This window comes from Chenopodium album, chromosome 17 (assembly GCF_948465745.1).
Source record: "Chenopodium album chromosome 17, dcCheAlbu1.1, whole genome shotgun sequence".
In the NCBI taxonomy this organism is placed as follows: domain Eukaryota; kingdom Viridiplantae; phylum Streptophyta; class Magnoliopsida; order Caryophyllales; family Amaranthaceae; genus Chenopodium; species Chenopodium album.
The window spans coordinates 46,735,752-46,756,723 of record NC_137850.1 but is presented as its reverse complement, the minus strand read 5'-3'; the positions used below and the strand labels follow the sequence as shown (position 1 = coordinate 46,756,723).

Here is a 20,972-nt window from a genome sequence, read left to right as displayed (position 1 = left end):
AGAGTGGAATTACTCAAGAACTGTTCAGATCTCAAAAAGTAGGTTTGTGTTTTTGTGTTTAGGGTATTTCAATAATGAAATTGATGTCCCTTTGAATAATGGCCAAGGAGTTGTATTTATAGGAGTAATAAGCTAAGGAAAAGAGACAAGCAGCTTGAGCCTCACGCAAGGCCCATATACTCAATCGGGCTTGCGAGTAGAGAGCTATAGCTCACTCGCAGGGAGCTCTCGCTTAGATTGCCGCAAGTCAAAGCAGGGGGCGAGCTAGTAGCTCTCGCGTAGGAGAGCTATAGCTCGGATCTGCAGCTAGCCAAAGCAGGAGCGAGCTAGTAGCTCGCACGTAGGAGAGCTATAGCTCGGGTTTGCTGGACGCCACTGATGGCAGCGAGCTCTAGCTCGGCCATGCCGTAGGCATTCCCAGCATCCGAGCTCTAGCTCTCCTAAAATATTTAGAGAAGTAAATTAAAAATTATTGTGAAAGATGTTAAATTCATCGGTAATTGCAATCTACAGAATAAAAAGTACTTTCTCCGTTTCTTTATAGTTGCAACACATATTTTATTACGGTATTTAAGAAAGTGGACCTCACATGATGTATAATACACTTACAATGGAGTTAAGGGGTTGTTATGAGCATAATCAAGTGGAGAAAGTTTTGTATGAGTCCGTTTCACATGAGTTCGGTTAATAATGTATACTCTCATCTCCTACCCATTGTCACTGCCCAATCCTTGCCGGCAACTTTCTCCCTCCCAACCCCCGGTGTCGGCGACCATCCCCCACCACCGACCCAAAAGAGCCCCAACAAACACGTTTAGGTGGACTGTTGCTAAGGGAAAATATAGCAACAATGGTTCTTGAGAGGTGAGAACCCCTGTGTCATGTTTTACTTTAGTATTGCAAATCAGTCAAGTTTTATGTTGGGTAAATTGAAATCAATATTCGTCGGCCTTAAAAATCAGTCAATTTTCACCACAAAAATCTTCCTTTTATATAGTGTATGTATTGCAACTATATTGTGAGAATTTCATTTTAGAGAAGTGTTGCAACTATAAGGAAACAGAAAAAGTACAAGAGAAAACAGATGACCTACTATGTGTAGCGTAGGTGAAGCTAATTAATAAAGAATTAAAGAGTACTGTGTAACAAACTCAAGAGACCAGCAATTAATTTTGTATTGATTTAGAATTGAATTTCTTACATAATGCTTAATATAATAAGATGTACTGACTTTCAAAGTCGAGTTCATGCATCATTTTCCAATTCAAGCTAAAACTATATATGATACAAAACATGGGTGATGATGATGAGCATAAGTATATAAAGATGAGGCTCCTTTATCACCCATCGGCCAAGTATTCCGGAAGCTTTACAGCCGGAAATCGGGGAATGTAATCAACTGTGCCATGGGTGTAAGGGATCCAATCGATGTTATAAGCCTTAAGGAGGCGATCTCAAACTCGATCATGCTCAAACACCCGAGGTTTTGTAGCCTCGTAGTTAGGGATCAAAGTAGCGGTAATAATGAACTATTGAAAAGAAGTCACGTTAACGTTGACGATCACGTCTTTGTTCATCACCAAACAACCGGTGTCAAAGATGAAGATGAGGATAAAGAAGCCGCAATCAGTTCGTTCTTAGCTGACATTTCAGTGTCAACACCGTTAAGTGAAACCAAACCATTATGGGAAGTCCATGTATTATTAGGGTTAAATTGCGTGGTGTTCAGAGTTCATCATGCATTAGGTGATGGCAATTCCTTGATGTCTATGCTTTCTGCTTGTTTTGGTAAATCGAGGCCGGCTTCAGACTACGCTAGAAGTGAAGCTGGTTCTAGCCAAATTAAGAAAGGTGATGGTGCAAAGAAGCAGTGGAGAAAGCAAGGAGTATGGGCGCAAGTCAAAAGCTTATGGTATACAAATGTGTTTATGCTCAAAGTTATAGGAAGAATATTTTGGGTGAAAGACAAGGTTAGTATGTTAAGTGGTGGTGATGGGGTGGAGCTTTGGCCAAGGAAATTAGTCACTGCCAAGTTTAACATTGATGAATTAAAGTCCATCAAATTGGTCATTCCTAAAGCTGTAAGTTATTTTTTTAAAAACTACATAAATTATTCACTAGTACAAAGTATATAAAAATTAAATCTAATGAGAAGTTTCTTAAAATAAAAAAGATTGAATGTTTAACATTTTTCCACTAGATATATGCATGCAAATTTATCTCTACATTTTTATTATGTCGTTATGTGCATATTTTGATTTTCCAACTAATAAAAAGTAATATTTTCAATCATGATGAAACCATTTATTAACCGAGACATTTTTAGTCTTTTTTTTTATTTTTTTTATTTTGGGCCTAATGTCGGTCACCGAAAAAGTATTTCAAGGACTATTTCGTCTATATTTATTATTATTTTAATTAATTTTATGTTTTCTTTTCAAAATACATATTATGTTAGCAATTTCCTTTATAATCCAAATTGATAATGCCTCATCTTTTTGTTCGACTTTTTTTTTTATTGGGAATTGTTTATATGTGTTTAAATATTTTTAATTTCAAAATACCTACAGTAATTTCTACTCACACAATAGTATATAGGGTATTTAAATGAATTATTATGTTGATATACTTAGTTTCAAAAATCCAAATTTTCCCAACATTCACCAACCAAAAAATGTGAGGAAATTTTTGGATTTTTTAAACAATTTTTGAAACTAATTATATCAAAATAATAATGCAATTAAGTACCCATTTACTATTATGTGGTTGTAAAAATTACTACAAAAAAAAAAAAAAAAAAAAAAAAAAAAAAAAAAAAACCAATAAAGGGGTGGGGTATCATTAATTTAAATTGTGCTGTAAAAGAAATTGTTAACATAATAGGTATTTTGAAAGGAAAATATAAAATTAATAACAAATAATAAAGGAAAATTTGCCCAAAATAACACCACCTTTGGACGGTCTTCCAATAATAGCACAACCTTTTGATTATTCTAGAATAACACCACCTTTCACATGTATTTGCCAAAAATGAAACAAAATCGATTGGTAACCTGTTTTATAGGTTACCTGTGACATGTGTCACAATGTCATTAGTCAATTTTTTTATTTAATTTTTTTAAAAAAAACTAAGTAATTAAAAAATAAAGTTAAAATTAAAAAAAAAAAAAAAAAAAAAACCTACCACCTAGCCCCCTGCCAGCCCCCACCCCCTCCCCACCCTCACCGCCGCCCTTCCTCCTCCCCACCCTCGCCACTGATTGACCTCCCTAGCCTTCCCCCTCCCCTAAACGACACCCCTCCACCCATTCCCCTGCCCTTGAACAACCCACCACCGCTTGTGAACAACCCTCTTCCCCTTCCCCCTCCTGGATACGACCCCCTACCCCTTCCTCCACCGCAAATCGGTGCCCTCTCCTTAAACCCAAAACTAAACGACATGAAAACCAAACCCGACCCAAAACCACCTTCTCGAAACCCTAGCCTACGGAAATTAGGGAGAGAAAGCCGAAATTGGAAAGGGAAGGAGGGAGGGGGCCGAGATCGGAAAAGGGAAGAGGGGAAAGGGCCGGAAAGTGGTAGGGAAAGGGAGAGGGTGGTGCAAAGGGGTCGAGAAGGGGAGGAGGGTGCCGAAAAGGGGTAGGGAAGGGGAGGGGGTGATGGAAAGGGGTCGGTAAAGGGGAAAGGGTGCTAGAAAGGGGTGGTGTTATTCTGGAATAATCAAAAGGTCATGGGAAGGAGAGGGGGGTCGGAAAGTAGGACGGGGGCCGGGGAAAGGGTGGTTTTCAGGTGGATGGTCTTGGTGGGGGTGGTGGATGCCGGTGAAAGGGGGTGGGCAGAGGGGCTGGGAAAGCGGGAAGGGAGGTTTAATTTATTTTTTTTTTAATTTTTTGGTTTTTTTAAGTTTTTTTAAAATCAAAAATAAAAATAAATAAATTGACCAACCAAACTAGAACACGTGTCCCAGGGTTATCTATAAAACAAGTTATCGATTTTTTGTTTCTTTTTTTGCAAATGCATGTGAAAGGTGGTGTTATTTTGGAATAATCAAAAGGTTGTGCTATTATTGGAAGACCGAACAAATGTGGTGTTATTCTGGGCAAATTTTCCAATAATAAATAATTATAGACGGAAAATTCCTCATGATACTTTTTCGGTGAGTAACGTACTATTTTGCACATATAGTATAAAAGATGGTACTACTAATAGCAAATAGTATATTTCATATTATTTAACGTACACACACTGTTGATAGTTGGTATTATTTTAAGCCAATTTTTCTATTTGTATAAAATATTTTTGTAAAACTTATTGTTAATATAGTTATTTAACTAACGTGCATTGCACTGGGTTTAATCTACTATTTTTTTAAAAAAAAAAATTTATTATTTTTGAAAGGAATCTACTAGTATACATAAATAGGTGGTGATGTTGAGAGAAAATGACTTAAGTTGTACGGAGTATATTTTTTTTTAAAACAAGTTGTACAGAGTATATTATTTTGCACACATGAACAACAATACGTAATAGTTCCTTTAAAACCAAAAAATAATAATTGAGATTATTTAAAGCCATTTTTGTCACCGAAAAGACGAACACTGTTGCTTGTTGAGTCAGCGTTTCAATTTACTAACTCCGTTTCATATTATTTGTAACAATTAGATATTTTTTTCTCTCTACTTTATGTCAAATCGTTGCAAATAATATGAAACGGAGGCAATATATTAATATTTTAAAATACACATGTACTTTTTAGGATCTTTATTTGTTGTGGTTCACAAATGCTTGAAGTAGATGGTATTCTTTTCGTCTCACCAAGTAATTGCATGATGCAGACTATTAACGATGTGCTGTTAGGGATCATATCATCAGGACTATCCAATTATCTAAACATTAAATCATCAGATGGTAACACTTTTTTATTTCAGTTGTTACTGGTACCATTTTTCTTTATTCCTATATTTGTTTCTAGTTACTGCATATCTCCGTTCACTTACTAAAAGATCAGAGCCAAACTAAAAAACTTTAATGCCTATTTCTTCTTATATACTTACAAATAAATTAAGACATAATTATGTGTGATCTCTAGAATCATTTCAATGTGTGATATACAAATATCAAAATTTTATACAACCTTCATCCTTTTATTAGAGTCTTATTTCTAACATTTATTACTCACGTAAAGAGAAATGAGAATCTAATAAAAGGACGGAGGGAGTATTAATTTACATTGGTATATATGGTAATTAAAAGTATAATTGTATAACATGCATGAGCGTTGGAAACTGCACAAAAAAAATTCTTTTTGAACTATTTTGATTATTAACTTGTAATAGTCACGGCTACTCGCGGACAATCCGTTGTATCCTATATGTTGCTCTTACCTCAATTGTTCATTTTATGGTTTAGCTGTGCAACAAGCCCTGCAACTTAGTTTTATCATTCCAGTTAATCTACGCAAAGATTCTTCCATGCAGGTAATTTTTTTTTTTTTTTTTTTTCTCTTTCCGTTATATTTTTCCCGGACTTTTAGCATTTTATATGATAAGAAGTGGTTTTTTTTTCTTTTTTTTTTTTTTTTGGGAAAAAAAAGTGGCTTTCTTTAATTATACTAGTACTAGGTTACTCGGCTTATTCCCGTGCTATTTTATTTTTATTTTTTTAAAAAAAAGGTTATCTCAGTACGATGCACGATTAGAAATTAGAATTAGTCTTTCTCATAACTTAGGTTATATTGCATTATATTCTATTAAAATATTAGAATTATTAGAGATAAATATAAATTACAGTTAAGGATGTATATTAATGAAATCTTAAGAGAAAAAAAATACAGTATACAATTAACACCAACGTTATCAAAATTATTTTAGCTTCTAATAATTAACAGGTTGTACGGAGTATAATAGTTTGTAGAAGCATCTATTTGATTTTGTAGTCATAATTCATAAAACAATTTTCAAAGCAATAAAAATAGAGTAGCTCAGCTTTAAAAAGATAAAATGAAAATGAAAATGGTGTTTAAAAAGCATTTAAGCGGGATTTTTTTTTTATTTTTATGAGGAAGCGATATATGTGCACAAATTTGGAGAAAGATGATGTCAATATGTTTTGTTTTTAGTAATAGTTAATAGACAAGTACGGAGTGTATAAATGACTCATAATCTATGGACATACCACAAGATCATCTCAAAAATCATAGTTAGGCCATCAACATAACATTGTCGTCTTAGAGATCGAGAATCAAATCGACAAGAAAATCACAATTCTTTCAAAAATCTTAATTAGGCTGCAACATATGATCAAATGCTTATAAAATTACTCCTTCGATCCCTTAAGTTCTTTATTTAACATTTTCTTTGTCAATAACAAAAATTTCAACTACTGTATTTTATGAAACAGGAGATATCAGATTTGATGAAGACTCCTAATTCTGAGTTAATTGGATGGGGAAACAAATCAAGTGTGGTAATTTTGCCAATTGATTGCTGTAATGGGCTCAAGCCTTTAGAACATGTTAAGCAGAAGAAATCAGCTATGGACAAAATGAAGCAATCTTGTTATGCTCAGTTCGGTTTTAAAACGATCAACTTTATAATTTCCTGTTTAGGCCCAAAGGTTAGTCCATTTACTTTTTTTTAAGGACTATATATTAAATTGAATCATGCAAATGCATAAGATTATAAGTAGAAATTAAATGACATTAAATTTCAGGTTGGTAGTTGGATCTTTCACAAATTGATATGTCATACAACCTTGAGCATGTCTAATATTGTGGGTCCTTCCGAGGACCTAGTGATTGGTGACAACCCTGTAACGGACATAAAAGTGAATATGTCAAGCACATCCCATGTAAGTTTCTCTCTCGCTAAATAATCCTTAAGAATTTTATTTTTCATACATGCTTTAAAATTTACGTGTTGAATTCTGATGTTTGTTTGTTTGTTTGTTTGTTGATTATAGGCAATTTCAATTCTCTTGGTAAGCTATGCTGGAAAGATTAATCTACAAGTGATGGTTGCTAAAGATATCATCCCTGACCCTGAACTAATGGTCAAGTGTTTCCAAGATTCTTTTCAAGAAATGAAGAGTTCCAACAAAATGAAGTTGCAAGTTTAATTTTAAATGTGGAGATTTGTGATCTCTTCCTTCATAAGATACGAGTATTAATTTAACTCGATCAAGTGGGTTATTCCTTTGATTGACAATTGATATTTAAATGGAACCTCACTTCGGTTATGTTATTGTCTTATTGTCATAATATCATATCTTGTGTATTAATTGAAAACAATAGAGTTGCTTAAATTAAAGCTGTGTACTTTAAACTTTTGAACAATAAAAGTATTAGTGTACAACTTGTGTAATCAAAAGTCTTTGGTCATTAATTATACAACTGCAAACTTAATGGAATGCATTATCCTAGAATAGACTCCTAGTGCTACCAACCCTTATAATTTCGGAAACAATAACCTCAAAGACTTTCATTAGAATTTAGAATTTCTTAAGAATGATGTTAATGATTTGAAAATGTAATTTGGCTTAAGAGGACATTGTTCTATGCTTTGGTTAACATGAAATGTCAAATTTGATGAGCTCACTTCTTAAATCAAATGGGTTTTCGGGATGGAAAAACAAAACGACCACTACTCCAGTCCTGCCAGATTAATGCTATAATGGGCCAAACCCTTTGGACCATGTAAAGGCAATGAAACCAACTATTAAAAAAAAAGAAAGAAAAAAAAAATAGTCATATGAAGTCTTTTTTTTTTTTTTTTTTGAAAACTAGTCATATGAAGTCTTATGACTCTGAAATTGTTGAAATCCTTTATAGGCCCATAGGTTAATTCAATCTTGTTATTCTACTTACTAATTTACTATCAATATTGGCATATTCTATTCTAAGGAATTTGTGAGATCGTTAACTAGCTAAGTATCTTGGGGGTACTAGCTAGCTAATGATTGAATCTTTGAACCATGTCTATATTAATGTCCTTTGTGGCTAACTCAAGTTTCAATACACCAAAACTCATCTTGTAAAAACGTTAAATGTATACCCTTTTTCAATCCATATTGTAGGCAGAAGGTATAAGACTTTAATTTGCTTATTACTAAGATGGATCCAAGTAATGAGGTGGGGGAGTTGGTTCTATCAGAGAGTAATAAGTAAAATTGAACAACTAACCTTACTTGTTTCAAACATCTTGGGTCATTCTAAAAAGATAGTGATTTATGACAACACTGTAATACTCATAAAACTGAATGTTTCGTGCCAAACGTATGCAATGTCATAATTTTTCCATGCTAATTTTGTGTACTTCTTAAAATTAACACCATTCAATGTCATCTTTAATACACACCAATACTTATTCAACATTGTATTTTATGAGTAATTCTAACAAGGTTCTCAATGGGCCAACCATACCCTACCTTAAAGGCTTAAACCTACACGCATGCTACTTCTAGTTATAACTTTCAACTCTTAACTATGACCAAATTTGAGACGGGAAGTTAGACTATTAATTCTTACTAAGTTACTAGTATATAAATTCATAATCACTCTTTTTACAGACAAACTACCAAAAGAAGGTTTCGCATTAGATTTCCTTGACAATGACAGGACCATATCTAGCCACCACACAAGAATAATCAACCAACCATTGGAAAAAGTAAAGTTTGATTACTCTAATATTCAAGCACAGCGAACATTCTCACACTCAAAATATTAAAGTTCCCTCTCTTAGCTTCTTCCATAAACATTTAAAACCAACTTAACTTTTTCTTACAGTATTAAATAAAAACAAAACAAAAAACCTTAGAATCAACTTCTTTCATGGAAGCCAATAGAGATGAGCCTGTAACGCCGGCGGGCCGGCTATTTCTACAGCCACACTTCAATCAAATAATCAACTGCGCGATTGGCTTCAAAGAACCTCTAAATATAGAGGCCATAAAAACAGATATCTCTAACTGTTTGATGGTAAAACACCCTAGATTTTGCAGCCTCTTAGTATTAGATGATCATGGAAGAGAATATTGGCGAAGAACGCAAATCAACTTAGACGATCATATAATCATTCATCCAAAAAACCCAGGTTTCGATTCTGATTCTGAGGAAAACGTAGAAGAAAAGATCAATTCTTTGTTAGCAGATTTTGCAGTTTCTTCTCCCTTAAGTTCAGATAAACCCTTATGGGAATTACACTTGATTAGTGAATTAAAATGCGTCATTCTTCGAATTCATCATTCTTTAGGAGATGGGATTTCTTTAATGTCAATGTTTTTAGCTTCTTGTAAGAGATTAGATGGTAATAATGAAGTAGGTTTTACTGAGAAAAACAGAGAAAACAGGGGAGATGCAAAAAAAGTGAGAAAAAGAAGTTTGTTGGAAATTTTGAAGATTTTTTGGTGGACCATACTTTCTGTGATTGGATTTTTTGGGAAATGTTTATGGGTTAGTGATACAAAGACCGCCGTAACCGGCGGAGATGGGGTGGAGCTGTGGCCGAGGACGGCGGCGACTGCCAAATTTCGCCTTAAAGATATGAAAACTGTCAAAGGAGCCATTCCTAATGCGGTAAGTAAATCTCTTTTGTTTGATCACGCAAAATATGGCAATCATTTTAGGGAAGACTTTTCAATAGCTATATAATTTTTGTGGTCATTATAACTCTAAGGAAAACTTTAATAAATCTAAACCTTGAATTTTAAACAGATAATCTAATTCGTTGATTTATTTGACCATTACTGGTCAACTGAATTGATCATGCCATTAGCCCATCACTTTTTTTAACAATTTATTTATTATTTTATTTTTAATCCTTTTATCTGTAAAATAAAATTACAATCTGATTAGTGATGAGAATGGAAAAAAAAAAAAAAAATCACAAATTGATTAGCGATGGGGAATGGAAAAAAATTATCTATATTTGGAGATGGGCTGATGGCATGATTCAACACAAAAAAACTAAGAACAGCTGTGTCATATTCATGATTCTATATTCAAATAATCTTAATCAACAAACCATCGAAATAGGAAAAAAAAAAAATCTCCATAGATTAAATGAACTCACTGGTTATTAAGTAATCAAAAAAGAAGGGGAAGGAGAAGGGGTCATCAGAATTCTCCATTAATTAAAAAAAAAAAATAATCTAGTCAATAAAATAAAGGGTGTAGATCTAATAATACGGAGTAATAATTAACGATTTGGATCAAAATATTATAGGAGCCTTTGTAAAACTGAGGTTTAGGGTATATATATATATATATATATATAGGGAGAGGCTCATGTGAGAACACCTCTCTTATATGAGAACACTTTATATGTGAGAATAATTTATAACCATTGGATCAAACAAGATCCAACGCTCCATATCTACCTCGGTCAAAATAATGGCAATATTGTAAATTTTAGATTGTATACAAGAAAAATTAAAAAAAATTGTCCAGCTTTTTCTCTCTCTAGAAATTGAACCAGCTCTTCCCTTTCTCTCTCTTCTTTCCCCAAAAATTTCTGAACGAACACTGGTTTGATCGATCTTAATGCTAAGATATCTTTGAATTTCGACTTGAATCTACAAATATTGTTAGGTATTTGCTGTTTTAACTATTTTTCCTTTGATATTTGGCTTCAATGTTCAAATTTTTGTATTGAATAAGGTTTTTGTGATTTTGTTGAAACCCTAGAAATCGCAAATTCTTCATCAAATGGATTCAATCTAAGCTATTACTACTTATGAACGAAGGATGTAAGTATCAATTTATTGATTTTGGGCATTTTACTTTGTTTTTATGTGAATTTTGGTAGTATCAATTTAAATTGAAGGATAATAATATTGGTGCTCTAAAGCTAAGCTCTTGAATCTGTTAGTTTATAGGAAATTGATTGTTTATTTTGGGATGTTTACTTATTGGATTTAATGGATCAATAATATGATTATGATGTATTTCTCTCTCTTCTTCATTATCATCATTGTTTATAATCTGCAATAGTATTCTTGATGTTTGATTTTTTGCAAATTTAGAAATCACTTTTAGATGCTCATAACCTATTCGATAAAATGTCAAGCTGAAATTTAACTGCATGTTGTGTGTATGATTATGTAAATCAATATTGTTGTTTTGACTATCTTAGCTTAGATTAGCAAGTGTAACCTTGTTTTTAATCTCTGTTTTAAGCTTCTAACATACTTTTTTTTTTTTTCAAATAGAGATGGTGATGAAGCACTTGTCAAAAAAAAAAAGTGATGGTGATGATGAAGCTGTAAAAATTGATGATCAGTGGTCGAGAAGTCCAATTGTGGAGTCATCTTTACTAGAAGCTATAAACAATGATCAAATTCAAAGGTTGGTTATCATTCATGGATATTGTTCAATTTTTTATAAATGTTAGATGTGTTCTAAAATTTTACTCATATGTTTTTTTTTTTTTTTGAGATTAAATTTTACTCATATGTTCTAAAACTTTACTTGTATGTTCTAAATTTAATTCAATTCTAATTTTAATTCTTATTTTACTCACATTTTATGTTTTCTACTAGAATTTTGTTGAGTATGCAGTATATATACATTCTAGTTCAATTGTTAATTTTTGCTACAACTTTATATATGTCTAAATTTTTTACCCATATGTTCTAAATTTTTATACATATGTTCTAAATTTTTATACATATGTTCTAAATTTAAACTCATAAGTTCCAAATTGTATAATGTAAGTAGCATATTTAATTGAATCATGTAAGTTGTGTAAATCTATATTTTTTTTTATAATGATGTAAAAAATGGGATAGTGGATACCAAAGTCTAATGATTTTATCTTATTATATTGCAGATCGATCAAATGAAGAAATTGAGGGTGGATTTTTGTGCTAAAATATTATCACACAAGGAAAATGAGCTGCATCATGAGATTACTTCAAGATCACGGAAATGGGCGAAAGAAAATAATTTGTAATAAAATTTTAGAAATAGCATGTAGAATTTTATATAGTATAATTATACTAAAACTATTTTTCTAAAAGGTTGTATTAGAATATATAAGCTTGTCTTGTCTTTCTTGTGATCTACTTCATTGTTATGCATGCAAGAATATAAAAATACAATTTATTATATATTAATACTCATATGTTCCAAATTTTTATCCATATGCTATAAATATTAATGTGAAAATATATAATGTTACATAAATTTTTATGTTCTAAATTGCTATTTAGAAATCCCCTTAGAACAAAAATATAGCATGTTATTGTAAAATATTAGTCATATGTTCTAATTTTTTACCCATAAGCCCATAAGTTCTAAATTTTTATAAATTTGTTCTAAATTATTACTCATATGTTCTAAAATTTTAGCCTTATGTTCTAAATTATATGTTTATATATGTTTTAAATTATAACTCATATTTTTTATATTAAAACTCATATATTCCATTTTTTTTTACTCATATCCTTCCACCCAAATACACCCTCCCACCAATTTAAATCATTATGGTCTAAATTTTTAATTTTGAAATCCCATCGAAAACATACAAAACACATGAATTAAAAAAAAGTACTTATGTATTCAAGAACTAAGAATTTAAGTGATAAATTTTAATCATATGGTCTAAATTAAAATTTTTAAATCGCATCGGAAACATACAACACACATGATTACTAATTATAACTCATATGTTCTAAATTTTTAGTCATATGTTCTAAACTTCAATACATACGAAGTATATGTATTAAATTCAAACTATAATCATTTTTATACTACAAAAAAAGTGTTATTCAATACACAGATTCAAAAAAATGTTCTAAAATCATTAAGTATCATCTAACTTTCTTTGGACAATTTTGAATATCATGGTGACTCAATTCCCCTCAACATATGCTAGTAGCATTATTTTCAACATTACTTCTTGCATTCCTCTTAGCTTCCAAATTCAGCCTCAATCATTGAAGATTAATCACAAGGTCTTTGATATCTTCATCATTGCCCTGTGCCAAACTAACACAATCATGTTTGAACAACCACTCAAATGATTCAATATCTTCCTTTGCTATGAAACCAGCCGCAAAAGTGATGCAACTCTTGTGATGATCAACCCTTGTAAATGGAGTAAATGCCATGTTGTACTTGTTTAGAACAAGAAGATCAAATTTCATTACACACGAAATATAGCAGTACCTATTTAGAACACGTGATTAAATATTTAGAACATATGAGTAAAAATTTAGAACACGTGATTAAATATTTAGAACATATGATTTAATATTTAGAACATATGATTAACTCAGAACAGAAGACATTATTTAGAGAATAGATTTAAGGCTGAAGTTTACTTAATTATTTAGAGCATAAAGGTAATGAGTTTATAAAACATAATTTGGACCATTAGACTAAAACTTTATAACACTAAAAATAAATTTTACAACATGTGAATAAAATTTAGAACATATGATAAAAAATTTTAGAACACGTGATTAAATATTTAGAACATATGATTTGAACAGAAGACGAACCCCAGGGTCAACAAACAGATTGTTTTTTTCAACGCAAGCTTATGTATGATTCTTAATATTGAACTTGGCTTCTTTCATTTTATAAATTGAGATTTCATAACTTATGTTTACATGAGTTCATGAAATTTTGTGTACGAATTATCACTTTTCTCCAACTGTGAAAATTCAAGATAGATATCATACTTTATTTGAAAGGTTGGAAAAAGAGATGAAGCACTCTAAAGTGCAAAACTTTGATAGAGTTCACTTGGTAAGACATTAAGAAATCCAAAAGAATTTGAATATAGATTTTCTTCTTTATAAGCATATGATTTATAAAATTCAACACCCTCATCAACACTATTAAATTTCATTCCTATTGCAGGTTTTAACTCATTGCGGCACATAGGAAACCATTCTTTTGTTCCTCCGGGAGTTAATATAGGTACTACTGTAGGAGTAGTTGGCACACTTGCATTGGCATTAGAAACATTATGAAGTTGTTCGTTGTTGTTAATTATTTCTGCACAAAAGTAATTTTAACAAGTTAAAAAAAATTTAGAACAAATGAATAAAATTTTAGAACATATGATTTAATATTTAGAACACATGATTAAATCAGAACAAAAGACATTATTTAGAGCATAGATTTAAGACTAAAGTTTAATTAATTATTTACAGCATAATTTGGAACATTAGACTAAAACTTTAGAACACATGATCAAATATTTAGAACACATGATTTTAGACATCCCATTAGAAAAATCAAAACATGTTCCAAAATTTTACTCATTTGTTCTAAATTATTTATCAAATGATCCAAATTATTTATCAAATTTCACTCATCAACATTCTCATTTATTATTTTTCGTTGCTTTCCTACCAACATGTTCTAATTTTATACACACATGTTCTAATTTTATACACACATGTTCTAAAACTTTCAACCATGTTCTACGATTTTGGAACATGTTGTACATAAAAACATCCAAGTTAATAATATAAAAAAAAAAAAAAAAAAAAAAAAAAAAAACCTGCTTCATTATTTGCTTGTTCATCCATAATTGTCAACCTAATATAATGAACCTGCAAAAATAAATTCAATCCAAGCAATTAAGTTTAATAAATTCCACATCAAAGAAAAAAGCACTCCACATAATCAAACATAAAGCAAACAAATGCTTGATGAAAATGGAACATAATCAAACATAAAGCAAACATAATCGAAAATGAACAAAATCGCAGCAAACAAAATCATAAGAATTAAAATTGCAACAAACATAATCAAACAAAACCATATAGTAAATCGAACAAAATCGCAGCAAACATAATCAAACAAAATCGCAGCAAAAAATTGAAGCAAAAAATCGAAAAATCGCATAAGAAAACTAAAATTTTCCAGAACACTAAAATCAAAAGTTAGAACATCAAATTTGTAAATTTTAACGAAAATACGAAATTAAGATCACTCATTACTAAAATTATAACAAAAATCCAACATTCAAACCATGAAATTCGAAAATTACTGACAAAAATTAAGGAAAAACTAACAGAACTTTTGTTGATTATTTACCCGAATAATCTATGAAGCTTGTTGATTCTTGCTATTGCTGAAATCTGACAAAAATCGAACGGAATTGTGTTCGAAATCCTTGAATCTCATTGAAATTGAAGCTCGTAGTTTCTTCACTCTGTTTTTCTGATTAACAAGTATATTGATGAAAAGTTTGGTTTTATTAGAGCCGTTGAGATCGTTTGATCCTAAGGCTTAGATTTGTTCTCATATATTAGGAATGTTCTCACATAAGAACCTATTCTCACCGGATCCCTCCCCTATATATATATATATATATATATATATATATATATATATATATATATATATATATATATATATATATATATAGCTTTAACTAATTTACTATATATAGAAGATTATGGCAAAAATTGTTATGCTAAAATCAATGTGATAGTTTGTAATACAACATAACTTTGTTATTGGTACAAATTGCAACCAAAGTTCAAAAATGCTATGCAAATTTATTAAGAAATTGTCTGTTACACAAAACTATTTGATCAAGATTATTTCAACAGGCTATTTAAGACTCTTAGTGCCTTAGTGGCCATGATTCAAAAATGCAACACACAACTTATTTAATAGATATTAGGCAAAATTGATATAAACCACCTTTTTTGACCAACTTTTTTGAAAAACTATTTTTTTTTTAAACCACCTTTTAAGTACCTAATTTTTTCATTGCACCACCCTTATTTCAAATTTTGACAAAAAATTTAACAGAGACGTCAAAGGGGGGCCCGCAACTTATGTTTTTCCCTCCTAAATCATTTATTTATTCACTCCCAAAAATATTCTACCCTTCCCTCTATATAAATGCATGACTAAATTGAGTAAAGTTCTAAAAAACCAAACTTAATTTTGCTGCAAAAATTAAATTGTAGTCTTTGTTCATTCTCAAACCCTAAATTGAGGTAATTGAAGTGGATGGTTGAGATGGAAGGGAAGGTTTTCTGTGGTTGATGATTTGGAAGTGGATGGTTAAGATGCAATCTGTTAGATTTGAAATAGAGGTGGTGCAATAAAAAACTTAGGTACTTAAAAGGTGGTTTAGTATAAAAAGAAAGGAAAAATTAATAAGAAAGGTCCAAGCTATTACTAGTTTTCTCTAAAAGGGCCAACTTTTTGATTAATTTTGGACAGACCCAACTATTTTGTGTAATTCACACGCGTAGATCCAGCCTATATCCGACCTACTATTGTAGGTAAAATATTTCACGTGTATATCACGTGGCCTTGAATATACAAAAATCAAAATTTTCCTCTTTCTTTTTTATTTTGATAAAAAACCCCTTCCAATATAGCAATTTTTTCTTCTTCTCTTAAAATTGTTACAACTTTTTAAAACTTAAAATTATTGCATAAATCAATCCAATATGTATAGTGGCAATTGGCAAGCAACAATCATCGGATTAGACTAAAGTTAAAGTATGTAATAGGAATTACATAGTTACTCCCTCTGTCCCTAATAGTGTGCTCCACTTTTTTTTTAAGGTGCCTTAAAAAATTGCCCCTATAATACTTTTGGCATGTTTTCCAACTAGCATTCTTTCTATTTCTTTCTTCATTGATATTTGTGTCAACCCATGTACACCATTTTTTGCCCAAAGCCTTAATAAAGTGGATTTATGATTTGGGGCAAACAATCGGGAACGGAGGGAGTGTTAATTATCTTCCAATTTATGTAATACATGAGCAAAATCTGCATTATAATGGATTAAATATTGCCACATCCACCCCATGTCCACAACCACCACCATCAAAGCAACCCCAGCCACAAAACCACCAACGAACCCAGATCACCCCCACATAACTACGAACCACCCACGCACATAAGAAAAATCACCATCCAAGATCCATGTCCAGCAGGTATAAAACCCACCCACTCAAGAACCTACCCACCGAACAACATCGTAATAATACACCCCCATCAATAACCCTTTTTGAAGCCACCATCATCTCCAGCAGGTTAAGCATGAGTAGCCACAATTATATTGGCCATGGTTGCGGGATAGCGGAAACGTTGGTTGCCAGTTTGAGGTGATTAGAATTTAGAAAGAATGGGAAGTAGTGGAGAGAGAGAAAGAATGGGAGTTAGAAGAAAAATGCTGGTGCTGGAAATTCAAGTGCTTGACTGCTGGTTATGTTGTGGAGACTAGGAGGACGGAGTTGTGGTGGTTATGGCGTAATAGGTAAAAATTGAAAATATTTTTTTTAATTAAAAAGTTTACCGGTTCATCAACTAACAAGTCACACTAGACTGTTTTGAGAAAACATAAGTATAATTGGGTCTGTCCAAAGTTAATTAATAGGTTGGCCCTTTTAAAGAAGATCAGTAATAATTGAGATCTTTGTTGTTAATTTTTCAAAAAAAAAAAAAAAAAACACATAAAAGGTGATTTTTTAAAAAAAGTTGGACAAAAAAGTAGTTTATATCACTTTTACCTAAATATTATAATCAAAATATGAGATGTAATTTGTTGCCCTCAAATCAATATGATAATTTGCATTGCTACATCTTGCAGACCATCAACGACGTTCTATTTGGAATCATTTCATCAGGTTTTTCAAAATACTTGGATATTCGATCATCTCATGGTACGAAATAACTCTTGTTCGTTACAATTTTTTACTCTGTATGTAATAAATCTAGCTTAGCCAGTGTGAAAGACTAGTCGTAGTGTAGAAACACAACTTGAACCCAAGGACAATTCAAGATCAAGGCTCTCTAAAGGAAACAAGGTAGTTTAGTACTTAATTAGGCCTTGATTATCATCCCAAGGTCTTAACAATATGACTTACAAACAATTCTCAAGAAATTTAGCTGATAGTCTCCAACAAGTATTTCATAATGTAGGAATTTAATTAGCTAACTAATTCTCCCTCACCAAGCAGTAGTAGGGCAGGAGAGAGACGCCGTGATGGAAAAGTTGCCCTGAGTTCCTGAATGCAGGGAATTGAGACATACAGCCCACAGTCATAGACATATTAACTAAAATCGGACTGTTTGTGTGCATTAGCTTTGCAGGAAGGGCTTAAGATTACAGGAATAGCTATGGTTAATTTGAGGAAACAACCTGGATTACAGGTGATTTACAAAGTTTAATTTCTTTTATTTCTTATGAGTTGCTTACATAATTAACACTAACAATGAAGCTTAACACATGATTTTTTTATTGCATTAACTAGGAAATGTCGAAGTTGATGGAAGATAATTCTAGAGCTAGATGGGGTAATCAATTTGGAATGATTCTGTTGCCTATATATTGTCATACAAAAGATCCAGATCCTCTAAATTATGTAAAGAGAGCTAAGGTGATGATCGATCGAAAGAAACAATCATTGGAGGCTCATTTTTCTTACAATATAGGGAACTTAGCAATGTCCCTCCTTGGACCAAAGGTAAGGTTCACCAAAACGATAGTTCTAACTTAATTTCATTATTGAGTGAAATATTAAGGCTTGTGACAATATGATGATGAAACTTAGATTGTAATTGACACTGGTACTTCAGTATGCCAGCACACTTAATCACAGGATTCTTTGCAATACAACATTCACAATCTCAAACATGGTCGGTCCACAAGAAGAATTGATGTTTGCTGGCAACCCCATCACCTATATTAGACCAACATCCTCTAGCTTACCTCATGTAAGTTCTCTCTTTGTCAAAACCTTATACATGTATTAAATTTATTCTTGGATTAAATGATACTTTTTCCGTTCCTTAATTATTTATTTTTGTCACATTTGGAATACATTATTATACCCATCATGGTATATAAATTAAGTTGGTGTGCGGTTTGTTTGATGTTGGTTTGATAAATGTAGGCGATAACAATGCACATGGTGAGTTACGCGGGAATGGCTAATATGCAAATCCTAGTAGCAAAAGAGATTGTCCCAGACCCGCGATTTCTGGCTAAATGCTTTGAAGATGGTTTGCTTGAAATGAAGAATGCAGTTATCTTGTAGTCATTGAATTAACGATTAACCAACAGGTTATTGAGTAGTAGATAGGTGTTATGGATTCGATTCATACGAAATGTGTGTGATTGATCCTAGAGGATGCCATATTAAGCTGCTGAAAAAAATGCTTCTTATTAATTGCTTTTACTCCTTATATGTGTGATCTGATCTCCTTTCGTTTTTCATTCCTCCACTACAGTCTACAGGTTTGTTTCGTATGTGTCTCTAGCAATGTCTAGTATGCGACAGTTAACAATGTAACCATTAACTAATAAATAATTGCATGCTTTAAGAGACAGAGAAAGACATATTTAGTAAAATGCAACCACTTATAATTGTGGCCTTGTGGATTGTCTCAATGGGGAAACAAGAAAGACATATTAACTTTTTCTTTTTTTCTTTTTTTTTTTTTTAACAAGAACTTCCTCCACCATTAAAACTCCCTCCATTATTGAAAAGCTTCCTGCTTTTTCCTCCATTGAAGCTTCCCCGATCTCCACCCACTGCACCTTCCTCGATCATAAACAAGAACCCTATGAATGAAGGTTGAATATAAGGGTATAGTCAACCCCAAAGGATAGCTAGGCATGGTCAACCCCAAACGAAAACCCTATAATGAAAGGTGAAAACTTGTATTATTTTGTTTAAAACTTACATGAAAAATATCACGATTGGTTAGCAATAGAGCGGCGGATTTATTGGCCAATCGCGAAGTCATTCTAGACTCTCAATTGACTATTATCACTGTTGTTCCATTTAGGGCTGTTAATCGGTCCAAGACCGGACCGGACCGGACCGACCCGGATTGGACCGAAGACCGAAAATTAAAATTTTAAGAACCGAAGACCGGACCGATTAAGTTAGGACCGAACCCGGACCGGACCGAAAGAATCGGTAAAACCCGGACCGGACCGCTTTGACCGATTTAAGAATTTTTTTAAAAAAGAATACTAAATTTTTAATAAAGTTAAGGAAAACACAAAAAATTATTGAAAAAACTATATTGTAACGTCATTTTTACGTCTTTTTTAGTATGTTTAGTGTAAAAAAAACTTATAAATTTAAAGTTTACTAAGCTTATTAAGGATAATTTTAACCATTATTTAAGGTTTCACACATATTTTTAATAAAAAAATCAGTCCGATCCAAAATCGGTTTTTATAGGGTTTTGGACCGGACCGGACCGAAAAAATGAATTTCAAGACCCAAAAACCGGACCGATTAATTCGGTCTGGTCCAGTCCAGGTTCGGTCCGAGGTGGTCCGGTCTATTTTTTCGGTCCGAACCGATTTATGAACACCCCTAATTCCATTAGAGTTAAGTCGTATTCTAGACTCTCAATTGACTAGTCCCTCCGTGGTTTAGCTTTATTTGTTTTTGTTTGCTTTTTCTGTTTCTTTCTTGAACTTTGTTTGTTTTTGCTTTGCTTTCTTGGTTTTTAAATAGTTATTAAAAAAAACACATGAAAAATATTGTTCGAAATAGACAATATTCAAATTAACATAAATACTTTATGCAATAAAATGATGCAAAATATTTTAAATAGCATGCCCATACGAAATAATAACATATAATCAATTTAAAATAACATATATAATTAATTAATAAAAAGTTACATCGGAATAACATGAAATGTACACAATCTGAAGTACCTTGTGCATGCATGGTACTCCATACCTGATACTCCCCCCGTTTTTAAATACCTACTCTATTTCTCCATGCTCGGAGTTTTAGGAGAAATGGAGAAGTAATAAAACATGGAGGTAGTGGGGTTGGTGGAAGAATAAAAAATTGTAAAAACCCAAAAGTAGTGGAGAGAATTGAAGGAGGGAGAATATGGAATTAATATTGTTGGGTCTACTTGATGAGAGAAATTAATTAAATATTGTAAAAGATTTCCAAATAAGGAAATGGAGCATGTATTTAAAAACGACCGAAAAAGGAAAGT

The 20,972-nt window shown here is 31.9% G+C and overlaps 2 protein-coding genes across 2 annotated transcripts; both read left to right on the top strand.

Annotated features, from left to right (window-relative positions):
- The first annotated feature begins 1,325 nt into the window (after positions 1–1,325).
- LOC145588259 (wax ester synthase/diacylglycerol acyltransferase 11-like) lies at positions 1,326–7,392 on the top strand. The gene is made up of 6 exons (XM_081644904.1): positions 1,326–2,081; positions 4,836–4,908; positions 5,410–5,477; positions 6,400–6,615; positions 6,712–6,849; positions 6,961–7,392. Exons 1-6 carry the CDS (start codon positions 1,407–1,409, stop codon positions 7,114–7,116), a joined length of 1,326 nt encoding a protein of 441 aa, XP_081501030.1. The 5' UTR covers positions 1,326–1,406; the 3' UTR covers positions 7,117–7,392.
- Positions 7,393–8,693: 1,301 nt separating this feature from the next.
- LOC145589942 (wax ester synthase/diacylglycerol acyltransferase 5-like) lies at positions 8,694–19,207 on the top strand. The gene is made up of 6 exons (XM_081646658.1): positions 8,694–9,571; positions 17,581–17,653; positions 18,076–18,143; positions 18,245–18,457; positions 18,570–18,707; positions 18,887–19,207. Exons 1-6 carry the CDS (start codon positions 8,828–8,830, stop codon positions 19,028–19,030), a joined length of 1,380 nt encoding a protein of 459 aa, XP_081502784.1. The 5' UTR covers positions 8,694–8,827; the 3' UTR covers positions 19,031–19,207.
- The last annotated feature ends 1,765 nt before the right edge of the window (positions 19,208–20,972 follow it).